General features: G+C 36.3%; 1 protein-coding gene across 2 annotated transcripts in view; it reads left to right on the top strand.

Annotated features, from left to right (window-relative positions):
- VAV3 (vav guanine nucleotide exchange factor 3) overlaps positions 1–13086 on the top strand; it is a 155566-nt gene that overhangs the window by 89464 nt on the left and 53016 nt on the right. For both annotated transcript variants that reach the window (XM_051624781.1, XM_051624783.1), the window contains exons 16-17: positions 2173–2274; positions 5674–5774. In XM_051624781.1, the coding sequence (XP_051480741.1) occupies positions 2173–2274; positions 5674–5774 (203 nt within the window). The remainder of the gene's footprint in view (positions 1–2172; positions 2275–5673; positions 5775–13086) is intronic.

A 13086-nucleotide genomic window follows, 5' to 3' on the forward strand; every position in this document is an offset into this window, starting at 1 on the left:
CAAGAATAGTTTTTTTTCTATTAAGAGCTGTAAAATGAGTCTGAATGGCTTTATAAAATATAAAGAAACTAAAATACTACTTTTAATATAAAGAAGGATGAAAAAATGAAACCACCATTTTCAGTGGTTCATGTATTTCAGTCTTTGTGGAATATGGTCTGAGCAAAGAACAGAAAAGAATTTTTACATACAGGAGGAATATAGTCATATGCTTGTGTTAAACAACTACCTGTGTGATGTAGTGGATGAAAATAAAAAACTACAATGCTTTTTATTTTTGAAGATTGCTCTAAATGAAAGGATTTTTCTTTGGTTTGGTCTTGAAAAATGGTCCAGTTGTGAGGATTAATTTGATATGCTTTGAAATCTGATGAGTTTCTGGTATTAGGCTGATGGTTTTGCAAGCTATTCTAGTCTGAAACAAATGGTCAACAAAAAGCAACTTTTGTTGGGAATGTAAATACTGTAAATTGTTCTAGGGAGTTCTCAGGATTGTCCATATTTAACTGTGTAGCCAAGAGGTTTTAGCAGCACCTTGGCAAACATGTTGTGAAATACAGGCTTTGCTCTGCAGAGTTAACAGCCCAAAAATAATACACTGATCTCTTGGATTAAAAAGTACTTTTTTGAGATTAATTTTATCTTGATACCTGTACCTTCCTGCTGTCAATGGGTAGTATCCACTCCTGTTTTAGTTAGCAGATAGAGGGGCACTAGTGAGCTAGTTAAAACAGCATTGAGTGTGAGGTTATTCTCACACATAGAAGCAAAATCCTGTTTGCTTTTTGAGTACAGTTTTATTTTCAGCAGGCAGGTTTAGAAGACTGACCTTTCTAACACTAGGTACTTAAAAAAATTATTTGAATGTTTTTTTCATAATCTTATTCATTCAGTCCTGGAGAGACCAATGTTTGCATGGTTACCTATATTTAGGTTTCATTGCAATTTGTGGCTGGTCTATGTTTTACTCTAGAAGTTATTTATAATACATAAAAATGAAACCTATTCAGTAAATATTTGCAACTTTAATGCATGAATTTGTAATTCTGTGTGTTGGAAAAGCTTATAGTCTTTCCTTTGAGTGTTGTATTCTTGCATTTTTACCTTCAGGATTTTTTTCTTAAGTCCTATGCATCATGCATTCCTGTTTTTGCTAGAAAAACACTAGGAATTTATGGAAAACTAAGCATTCCAGTATAAATAATATTTGAAAATGCATGAATCCTTAGTATATATTTTTTTCTTGTCTGATACTGTCTAGTATTAAATTACGCACCTAGCATTTCAGTTTTAGTGGTTTTGAATGTTAAGTGAGTCTGGGGATGTTATTGAATAAAAAAACCCACAATGAACTGTTATCTGCCTGGTCTTGGAAATGGGGAAAATTACAGAAGAAATTGAATGCATTACATAAAATTTAAATAAATGAGTGATGAGTGGGACATTTTAAATTAATACTCTTGCTTTTAAGACGGATCAGTAGGGGAGGATAAACAAAACACATGTGCAGTAATGGACCAGTGCTTTGTACATAAGATTTATCTTCTTAAGTCAGTCTGTCAATAGTGTGTTTGTATCTTAGCAGTATAATCATCTTCTGCTTTGTTAAGTATGTGTAGCAACACCTGTAAGCATTGGACAACTCACTTAACAACTAGTCAAACCCTAGTGAATTTGTGTTATCCAGAGTATTGCTGTGTAATTGTGACCTAACTGTTCCAAATTTGCTGCTCATGGTTTCAGATGTGTTAGTTCTTAGTGTGAGCTGCTCTTCCTTGTATATTCACATAACAAAATATCTGAGAATGAAAAACTGAGTGTTCTTTAGGTCCATATAATTATTGTAGTTACTTGAACAGTAATAAAAACCAGATAATCATAAAAACATAGAATCATAGAATGGCTAGGGTTGGCAGGGACCTTACAGTTGTCTAGCTATTGTGACAAATATGGTAGTTACAGGGTGTATTTCAAGGGCTAGATCTGCATAATATCATAATTCAGATTTTGTTTCAAGATGTGTGGGAAGGTCCGTATTTCTGGTTCACCTCAGTGATAAACATTAAAGTGTAAATAAAACTAGTTGTTTGTGGATTCAGATTTCCTGCTGTGAATTTCCTGCATTATGTTCTAGATTTCATTGGTTTAAAGCAGATTTTCAATTTTTTTTAGGTCAAACATACGGCCAGACTATGCAGATACAAGCTTTCATGAGTTCAAAATGCATACCTTCAGTCGTGTGACATCTTGCAAAGTCTGTCAGATGCTTCTGAGGTAAGATTTTTTTTTTCCATTGGTGAAATGTCTGAGTTAAAGGAATATGTGGAAAATATATAGATGGCTGGTTACCTGTCCAAGACAGACAAGGCATGAAATTATACATAGTGCTTCTCATTGTCTGCAGATTTCCAAATATTAGGAGAGCTATTAAAAGCTCAAAACCTGAAGATTCTTCTCATTTATCATAAGGCTGCTTTATCATGACTCTTATGAGAACTGCTTTATTTAATACAAGTGTTCTTATGTAAGACTAAATGATGTAGTTTTGACTGAACTGGGTGTTCACATAATCACAGAATCATTATGGTTAGAAAATAACCCCTCTAAGATCACAGATTCCAACCATCCACCACAGGAGGGAAAAGAAACCAAAACCCAAAAATCCCCCACAAACTCCACCAAACAACAACATTCACTATGCTCACTAGAACATGTCCTGAAGTGCCACATCTGCACATTTTTTTAATATCTCCAGGAATGGTAACTCCACCACCTCCCTGGGCAAGCCCATTCCAGTGCTTGACTACTCTTTTAGGAAATAAATTCTTAATATCCAATCTAAACCTCCCCTGGCACAACTTCAGACCATTTCCTCTCATCCCTGTCATTATTCACTTGAGAGAAGAAGCCAACACCCACCTCCCTACAACCTCCTCTCAGGTAGCTGTAGAGGGCAATTAGGTCTCCCCTCAGCCTCCTCTTTCCAAAGTAATCAGTCCCAGTTCCCTCAGCCTCTCCTCATATGACTTATTCTCTAGACGCTTTGTCAGCTTAGTTGCCCTTCTCTGGACACATTCCAGCACCTCAGTTGTCCCTCTTACAGTGAGGGGTCCGGAACTGAACACAGTACTCGATGTGCAGCCTCACCGGTGCTGTGAACAGGGGCACGATCACTTTACTCCTGCTGGCCACGCTATTCCTGAAACAGGCCAGGATCCTATTGGTCTTCTTGGCCACCTGGGCACACTACTTGTTCATATTAAGCTGGCTGTCCAGCAGAACCCCCAGGTCCTTTTCTGCCGGGCAGCTTTCCAGCCACTCTTCCCCCAGCCTGTAGCATTGCATGGGGTTGTTGTGGCCAAAGTGCAGGACCCAGCACTTGGCCTCATACAATTGACCTTGCCCCATTGATCCAGCCTGTCCAGTTCCCTCTGCAGAGCCTTCCTACCCTCAAGCAGATCAACACTCCTTCAAAATTTGGTGTTGCCTGCAAGCCCAATTTCCACAGATTCTGTTGCTTGTGACCACCAGTCACAAGAAACAAAATATTTTTTCAGAAAATCAGATGATGCCGATGCTCATAAATGTTTGATATGGGAAGATTGCTTTGTGAGACAAAAAATAATTGTGAATCATTAAGAGGCATTTCTGAACCCAATTATGTAGACAAATTCAAGACAGCTGTTGCAAAGCCAGATAACAAACACTAGCAGACGACTAATGCTTTCATGTTTGTAAGGCTAACTTGAGCTAAGAAATTTATCTTTTGCCTCTTTCCTCTGAAACATACCCAGTGTGCACATAGATAGTTTTTCATTCATTATTTGAGCTATCTTTTAGGAGCTATCTTGATGGGCTTTTTTTTCTTTTTAAATACAGAATGTCCAATGATATAGAGGTATGTATTGAACCTAAATTTCATAGTGTAAGGTGAAGACGCAAAAGCTTTGTAAACTTTGACCAGTTCAGGTCCTTATGTTGCTTATTGTTGATGTTGTGAAAAATGTAGCCACAGCATTATAGAAAAGGCATTTGAAGTATGGGTAGTGCTTTTGTTAAGCACGAGCATGAAATAAAATAACCTTAAGTCTGTTCTTCTCTGTCAAGGATTTTTTCCTTTCCAGACTTTTTTTCTGAACAGTTAGACTGACCTGGATTTTCAGAGGTGTAGATAATTTTATATTTTCTCAATGCACTAAGGTCTATGTGACTGAAGAGTGGTGCAGAAATCCTCAACTTAGACATGTCAGGGCTGATTTCTGAGTTTGAAGCAGTGTAGTTGAGTCATTGTGTCTGTTACTGCAGGAACTGCTGTTGCTGGGAAACGGCTGTTCTGCTGTCAGGAGCCAGCCTGCAAGGTGCTGCATGGTGCTGCATAGGCATGCCAATTTGCTCCAAGGTAGCTTGGGTATCCCCTAGCGTTACCTTGTGGTATAAAAGCCTACTGGATTTAGCCTTATGAAGTGCCTAAATCACTTTTTAAAGTCGATTGTCATTTTAAGCTTCAAACATAAGCTAATATGTAAACACTTGGAAAAAAAAAAAATCTGAATGTTAGTGCCTGGTCTTTAAGTGGGGATAAAATCCTAGTCTTAGAAGCATCTGTAGTGAAGGATAATGTTATGTCCTATACTTTCATCTAGAGAGTATATAGAGTCCTGTGAATAGTGAAAAAAACAAAAATAGAAGAATGCATAAAAATATTTTTATACTTCCGACTTGTCTTTGAGTTTGTGTATGCTGATACTTCAAAATACTGAGCTGTTGAATCTAATTAAAAATATATTTCAGTGCTAACAGTCTAGAAGTTGCTGTAGTAAACAGCAGTTGCTGTACATTTCATTAAGGTTTAAGTTGTTCAATCCTGTGTTCCACATGAGACACCTGATTTTCCTTTCAAGCTGAAGGTGTCATGTTAGAATAGGATGCATAATCACTCCAAACTGGTTGGAAACATCTTGGAGACAGAAAAGTCTCACATGAAGAGTAAGCAGACACACCAGTAGATAGAACTCGTAATCGCTCAGAGGTACATGTAAAAAAACCCCATACCTAAGAGAAAAGCCATGCAAAATAAAAAATAAATCAGTTTCCTCAGATTGAAATTCAGATTACAGTTTCTTGGGGGGAACTGGAGAATATTTAGAATATGGGAAGAGACTCCTTATTTAGCAGTCCTGCATATTAGCTGAAGTGTACCCAGGTATCTATCTACCTAACTAGCTGAACACATTTAAAGTAAAAAATATTTGCAATATAGCCTATGAACTCCTTAATGCTTAAATATATATTCACATTTACAACTATCTTGAAATAGATCTGACACTTCATAGTGCCCAAGCATATTCTCATTGAGTTGAAACAAAGTGTACATATAGTAGGATACATAATGGTGCAATTTCAAGTGAACTGTGCCAAAGTTGCTTTGGGCTAAATTGAAATGGAGATTGTTATTCTACAAGTAGTCCAGAAGAACTACCTGGTTGTGATTTTTAAACGACTAGTAGTGACAAAAAGATGAGCTGCTTGTCATCTGTCACTTTTTCTTCAACCTTAGAGGACTGTCATTATGCAGAACAGCAGATGTCTTTTAATACCTTCTGCCATATCTCTTATTACCTTTATGTTAGAATTTATTTACTCTAATGTATCACTATTAATTTTATTTTACAGGGGAACATTTTATCAAGGCTATTTATGTTCTAAATGTGGAGCTGGAGCACACAAAGAATGTTTAGGAAGATTAGACAATTGTGGCAGAGCTAATTCAGGTGGTAAGTAATTTTTATTGTTAGAATACCATTTTTAATTAGGACATAAAACTTGCTAGATATAATTAAGGTTGAATTTACCTCTAATTTGTGTTTATTGTAACATACATACTTGTGAAGCTACCATTTAGAAGCACAATTAGAATTGCATTTAGAATTCATAGGGATTTTTATTGCTACTAAATTGAAACATTTGAAAGCAGGAGAGAACTGTTATAGATCAAACCAAATTTCTCTATGAATATCATATACAACAAAGGATTGCTCTCATTTTCATCATAGACTGCTCACATGTAACACCTACTGTATGGTGTAACTTCTATCACCCTTGTGGTTCTCCCTTTATAACTATGCCAATTTTCATACTTTCCCCTTGGCTGCTAAAGCTGTTTGTTTGTGTTGGCTCAGCTGCTTCTTTTATGTCTTTGGTTTTCATAGTTTCTGTTCACTCACAGTATTCTCAAAAAGGTGATTGATGGCTCTCTTTTTCCTACATCTAAGGATCATTTTTTTTCCTCCTCTTTTAGGCCCTTGTATTGTGTGAGTTTCTTCCCTAGCCATTGTCGCTTTGCACTTCTATTCTTCTGCTCTTTGGACCTTAAGGAATCTTTTGACTTCAGATACCATTTGATCTGCCTCACATGACTCCAAATTTGACCTCTTTCCTTTCTGTTTAGTATTGTATCTCTAATTCTCTCTGATACATTCTGGATCTCCCACTGCTAATGCAGAATTTTAGCTCTCATTATTTGCCCCCTTTCCCTTCAGTGTACCTTTTCAGTTGGTGGCAGTGAGTTTGTTGCACTCCAGCCATCTGGTCAAATAACGAGAGTGCCATTTCTGACTCTTCTCTCTGTTCAGGTTCTTAACTATTATTTCTTCTTTCTGGAGATTATTCGGTACTGATAGGTGTGTAGGGGGAATGACTGACACCACAACTCCTGTCCCCTCTCTGAATTTCCCTCTCTATTAATACTTTTGGAATCCTGTTCTTTCAATGTGTTTGGAAGAGAAGAGCCATTGGAACAAGAAGATTTCTGGACAGCGTAGTTGTATATGTTGGGAAAGTTTCTAATTAATTGTGCCTCTCACTTCTCTAAAACCTGCACATTCCTTTCCAAAATTACATCATAATAGTTTGACAGTTCTCATGTTATTTCACATAAACTGTTGCAGCCTCCTCCATTGGGTTATTTTCTTTTTGACGTTACTATCTATGATCCTTGCAAAATGCTGTTGAGAGAATCTCTCTCCCACTGCTTGAATTTACATAACTTCATCCACTTCTCTTTACTGAGCTGCTGCTTCAAGAGTGTGGTTCTAGCTTTCAAAATTGTGTAAGCTTGTTTCTGTCTTTGTCCCTCTTCATGTTACTTCCTGACTTCTGCTTGGCTTTTGGCTCACTGCGCTATTTGGCTGTTTCATTCTTCCATGAAACACTCAGGATGGCAGGTACTGACTTCTGCTGCAGTCAGTGAAGTTTATTTTCACAGTTGCTTTCCTGTTTTGGAGAACTTCCATGTTCTCCTCTAAGTTTGGACTTGTAAAAAAATAATTTTTTGTGGATCTGCAAACCATACAAGCAGTCACAGTATTTTTCATTGAAATCCTTTTTGGAACACAGGATTTTCATAGAACCTATATTTCACAGAAAATAAATACTTAAAATGGAATATTTTAAAGCAATTACATTTAAAGTAATACAGTGGAAAAAGAAATGCACTGCTCTTCACAAGAGAGCTGTCTTCTGTGGTATAAACCATCCCTACTTGTCCTTTTTTTCTTTCATTTGCTCCTTCTGTTTTAATCACTTCTATAGTTTTTATTTTAATTGGATAGCTGACACCCCAGGTGGCAGAAGCTTGTCTTTCTGTACCTCTGTAAAGATCTGTGGACACATATGGTGCAAGGTGTATCAGTAAGAATGACTTGAAGGATGACTATAAATGCCCAGATAACACAAGGTCTGGTTTTGCAGTTTTCCTGCATATATACTTAAGTAATGCTGTGCACTTGCTAGAGGGAACAAAATAAAGGAAAAAAAAAAAATCACAATAGTATGTTTTTGTAAGTGAAATAAATTATCATTTTGCAACTTCAAAGGAGCAGAACATTATTTTGGATTTTAGTTTGAAACATTGCCCTGATTTTTTTTAAATTATGTTGTACTGAGTCTTTAATGAGGCTGGAAGCAACTGAGTTGTTAAGTGTTACATGTCTAGCTTGCATCCAGGAGTTCTGCTCTCTGTCCTCTCTTAAAACTTTCTCTTTTAAGTCTATTTTTCTTATATGCAAAGGCTCCCCGATTTCTGTAGCTGTAGTACAAGTTCTGAGTTCTGTATCTTCCACCTGTTCATGAGATAGGATGACAGGTGCTAGGCTGCAGCTTCCTAACAGACTGCTCTGAGACTGGATGATATCTGGAAGAACAAACTCCACATGCTCCCCCTTACTCTACAAATAATGGAGTATGGAAAGGACAAATGGTTTTGCTCACTTTGAACATGTGTCCTCTCCCCACCTAATGAGGGACTTTGGCCAATGAGTAGGAAGGGAAATCTTGAGGGTTTTCTCTACTGTTTTCCATTTTTTCTTTTTATTTGCTTTTTAAAAGAAAGAAGTTTTGATTGAGCAGTGCTGCCTGTTAATCATGTGCACAGATTAAGGAAAGGTTTAAGGTGGAGCTTTACCACTTTCTACTTCCATACATGGTCCAGAAAGGGATGGGACAAAATTCAGACTCCTTTAAATACTGTTTTGTGCAACTCGAGTATGAATGATTTTCTGGAGCTATGCTTTCCCTTGGCTTTCCCTTTAATTTGATAAACTTGTTTTTTCTAGTGGTGTCATTTGCTACTTCTGTGGGAAGTTAGCAGAGGTGGCCTGAGAGTGCTATTAGATAAGAAAGAGCCAGAGCACAGCTGTAATGCTTCAGTAATAGCAAAATGCCTGGAACATGTATTGTATCAGTGTATTTCTGTTGTTTCTAGGGGACTATTACAGCCTTTTTCTCTGGGTATAATGGATATGAAACACAACCATCCTTTTAGGAAACTGGACACTATTATTCCCCAGTCATGTGCCATTAGTTATGGCCACAGACTTGGAATATATCTATATGTATCTCTGTATATCTATATATCCCATTATACACACACACACACACATATTTTTATAAATATATATAAAGTGTTCTATTTAATCTGGTGTTCTGTCTTTCTGCCAGTGATTCATTCCAGATGCTTCACAGGAAAGTGCAAATCCTCTGTGTTGTAGACAATGCCCAGGAGTGATTCTACTTTCTTAATCATGTTAAATTTACTTTTAAACTTTTTGCTGTCATAGAAGTTTTTACATGTTTTACATCTTTTTAATTCTTTTGCCTAGCTTCCCTATTTTTGTTGACAGAAATATCTAATTGTGTGTCACAAGTTTTGGAACAGTGAGTTCTGTAAAGTTTTTTGTTTGCTTTTGTTGTTTTATTTTTTTTTTCAATTTGCATATCTTATCCTGTTTTTTTGGCCTTTGTACCTTTTTAATTTAACATGTGACTGAGTTTTTGTGAGAAGAGTCAGTGGAAGTTTTGAGTGACTGAAATTATTTTATAACTTGACCTCTTACCAGTATACTCTCTGAAAATAATAGTCTTTAAAAAAAAAATTATATCTTAGTAATTGAGGCTACTTCTATGCCTGAAATAATTTTCATTTCGATTCTGTAAACCTCTACTGTTTCTAGAGGTCTGTTGAAATGGGAGTGATCAGAATTCAAAACACGGCAATGAGAAGACACCATTAGGTTTCTTAAAGTCATTTGAGTTTTTCTCAGCATTTCCTGTTTTTGAGCAGTTTAAGATTTTGTTTTCCTTTCAGACCACTGAGGAGGTGTTTTTCCTAGCCTTTCTGAAATGATCCTTAGAACCTCTCTGAGTAGGTTAAATCTTTGTATATCATTCCAAGTTTGTGAAAATTAAAAAGACAGACATTCAAAGACAGGTGAAACCTTTAGAATGATAAATTTAATAGGTGTCATATTTGAATTATACATATATGAGAGAAACATTGATAAAATGTGATGATAAACTGCTGCGTTGTCATGTTATGCCAAATACACATATTCCAGCTCTTCAGATGTTTTGCTTCAAAGAATGCCAGTTCAACAGACTGCAGAGGTTGCAGTGATAAAAGGTGAAGAGTTAATCAGCTGAATTAATAAATAGAACAAAAACTCTACATTTAGCCTTTGGGTTTTTTTATTACTGTTTCTGCCCTTGTTACTGTAAATTGACAGTGCTGGTTGAAATCTTCTGTGCTCATTTCTGCCATTATTGATTTAACTTTTTCTCCTCTGAAATGCTGCCCCTGCACATGTTCAAGTAGTTCTCTGCATTTTCATAATATTACTGATATGCCCTATCTCTTCATTTTTCTGTGACTTGAAATACTTCATACACTCTCTTGTTTGCTAAAGTTCTGATGAACTACTCCTTGTTGTGTAGTCTTTAACACAAGGCCTTATCCTTAAACACAAGGATTACAAAATGGATGCACATATTTCTCTGACAGGGCCACTAAAAATGACATAGGTGGTGATCTTTTCTCTGGGGGTTGATGTGGACGTCTCCCCTTGTCTTTTCTCCTCTTTTGGCTTCTCAGCTGCACTCCTGTGCCTTATTTCAAAGCGCAGGACAATTTTGCTTGCCTGGTGATGTTCTCCCGCTAGTTGGAAGTGTTTATATTTGGTCATGGTAAGAGTGGGACCTTTGGTAAGCAAGCATGAGTAAGACACAACTTTATTGGACAAAGGCAGAATCTGTCTTCCTCATTATTCCCACTTCCATTGTGCAGGTCCTGTGGCCTTTGCAATTTCTGCAGAGGTCCTTAGGATTGATAAAACAGTATCACAGTGCTCAGAACACACTGCAGAACTCCAGTCTGTTTCCTATTCTAAACCTGCAGAGTTAGCCATCTATTTCTATTTCCAAACTGGAATTTTTTCAAGTCTGTCCAATTATGTTAAATTAACTTTTCTCAGGCAAATAGTTGCTGATTCATCATTCTATTGAATATTTAAATTAGATGAACATCCAAAAATGGTTCTAGAATCTGAAATTTAAAAAAATATTTTAAATGCAGTGCGAAGCCCACAAAACATTCTTCTTTATAATGCTGTTCCCAGGGAATGGAAGCATAAATGGTTTAGAAAAACATTAAATGGGCATTTTTATAGTAATTTTTAGTTAACTTATGCATTATTCCTTTCTACTTCACAGAATTACATTTGAGAAAGTAGCGCATTTCCTTAGTTGGAAAAGAAGTTTCTTGAACTGTGTGATGAACTTGGAAGAAAATGTTACCCTATTAATGGGTTAAGTTCAGAGTTATTTTCACGTGGTAATGTGTATGCCAAATAATATAGTCCATGCTGTTTCTGTAATAATTAGTTGCTACAGCACATTAGAAATTATTCATAAAAAGCATGTGGTTTTGACATCTAAAAAGAAATAATCAGCTTTCACAGTTTACCTTTTTGCTGGTATGATCAATAGTTGCAAAATTGCTGGCTCTCCTCCAAACCTACCGTGTCAACAGAATTGACAAACAAATGTTCAAAGCCCAGAATGTTCATTGGAGTTATGCCACTTTTTATTTAACTGCAACAAAGGTTGAACTGTATTGTTTAATTAACCATCCTTTCTGAAGCTGAACAAGTCAGTTAGGAGGTTTGACACTTCTAGGTCACAATTTGGTTTTCTTCTGATTATACAATGACTGGCTGACCAGAAAGGAGCCAGGTAGTCCCACACCTCCTTTAAAGTGGCTTACTTTATAGTTCACACATTTAAAATGTTTTGAAATTTCTTTTAAAATAGAAAGGCAAGTAGTCTACTACATATCCTTTTTACTTTCCATTTAGTTAGTTTGTAAATCCAGCTGGTCTGTTGCATCCCTGAGGAGCAGCTTCTTCTCATTTTCTGATCTGTGTGCCCTCACTTATTGAGGTCAGCTGCTGCTCCTGTTACTTTTGTAGTAAAATATAATTATCAAAATGTGACCCAATGGTATAATGGCCTCAGTGAATAAACAAAAGCACGGAAAAATTGTTCTGAGCTATGGCAGTAAAAGTAGCCTGCTGTTAGAACTGAGAACTCACTTGATAATTTCTTTGGCATATTGATGATGAGCAGAAACTTGAATTAAAATTGTCATGTGTAAAATATCTGCTGGTGGATATCCTCATACATTAATTTATCTCTAAAAATAGAAATAAATAGAAATCAGAGGATTTTTGCTCTTGTGTAAAAAAACCTCACAAGAAAGCAATTAATTCATACGGAATACTGTGTAACACAGGACTATTTCAACTGTAATGAAGATAAGACAATGCCTTATTTTTTGAAAAGGTTTATATGTGGAAATGCAGATACTGGATTTCTGTTTCTGAAGTGTTAACATTGAAGTCATGAATGGCATCTTGGTCTGTCAGTGCTGGTGAAGTTTTGGACTTAATTTTTACTCCAGTCCTCCCACCACCCTTTTAATGAAATTTATCCTATGTGAATTATTAGGAATACTTATTACCTTCCTGTGTAGTGAGATCTTGAATCCAATTATTGAAAGTCAGTCAATGAGTTTCTTAATTATTTCTTACGAAATGTGTTGAGATGCTTCAGTCGCCAAATGGAACTCATTTATCTAGTTAGTTTTGCAATATTACCTAGAGGTAAAAATAATATTCAACAGCAACCATTAAAAATCAGATTCTGGAGGACAGAATGACATTTTAAATTTTTTTTTTTTTAAGTAAGAGATCTGCAAAACTACACAGAGGCCATTAAAACAAAACAAAATGGAAAAACAACTCGTAGGTCTGGGTTTGATATTTTGCCCTCCTGTGCAAGTACTTACATAAGTGACTTCCCTTAATTTAAAGTCAGTTATAATGCTGAGATAAAACATTCAGAAAAGGTGATTTTACTCAGATTTTTGGAAGAATTCTGAAAGGCATATAAAAATGCACAAGTAAATACCAGAATCATATTTAATTTCTGCAGTACTTAGGTAAGTAATTCCCTCAGGCTCCTTAGAAAACCTCAGTAGTCTACGTGCATCTCCTCCTTTGGGGCGGGCTTATTTTTCTTCTTTTGCTCACTATACAAATGCAGATTAATGCTTTTGCAAAGGTTATAATAATAAAAGTGGTTTCTGTGGATGAGAAGATGATACGTCTTTGGTGCACTGTATAAAGAGGAAAAAACTGACTGAAGGTGTACGTGAGAAGAGAGCTGTGCTGGTGGTAAACAGGCTGTGCCTCC

This window comes from Apus apus, chromosome 7 (genome assembly GCF_020740795.1).
Source record: "Apus apus isolate bApuApu2 chromosome 7, bApuApu2.pri.cur, whole genome shotgun sequence".
In the NCBI taxonomy this organism is placed as follows: domain Eukaryota; kingdom Metazoa; phylum Chordata; class Aves; order Apodiformes; family Apodidae; genus Apus; species Apus apus.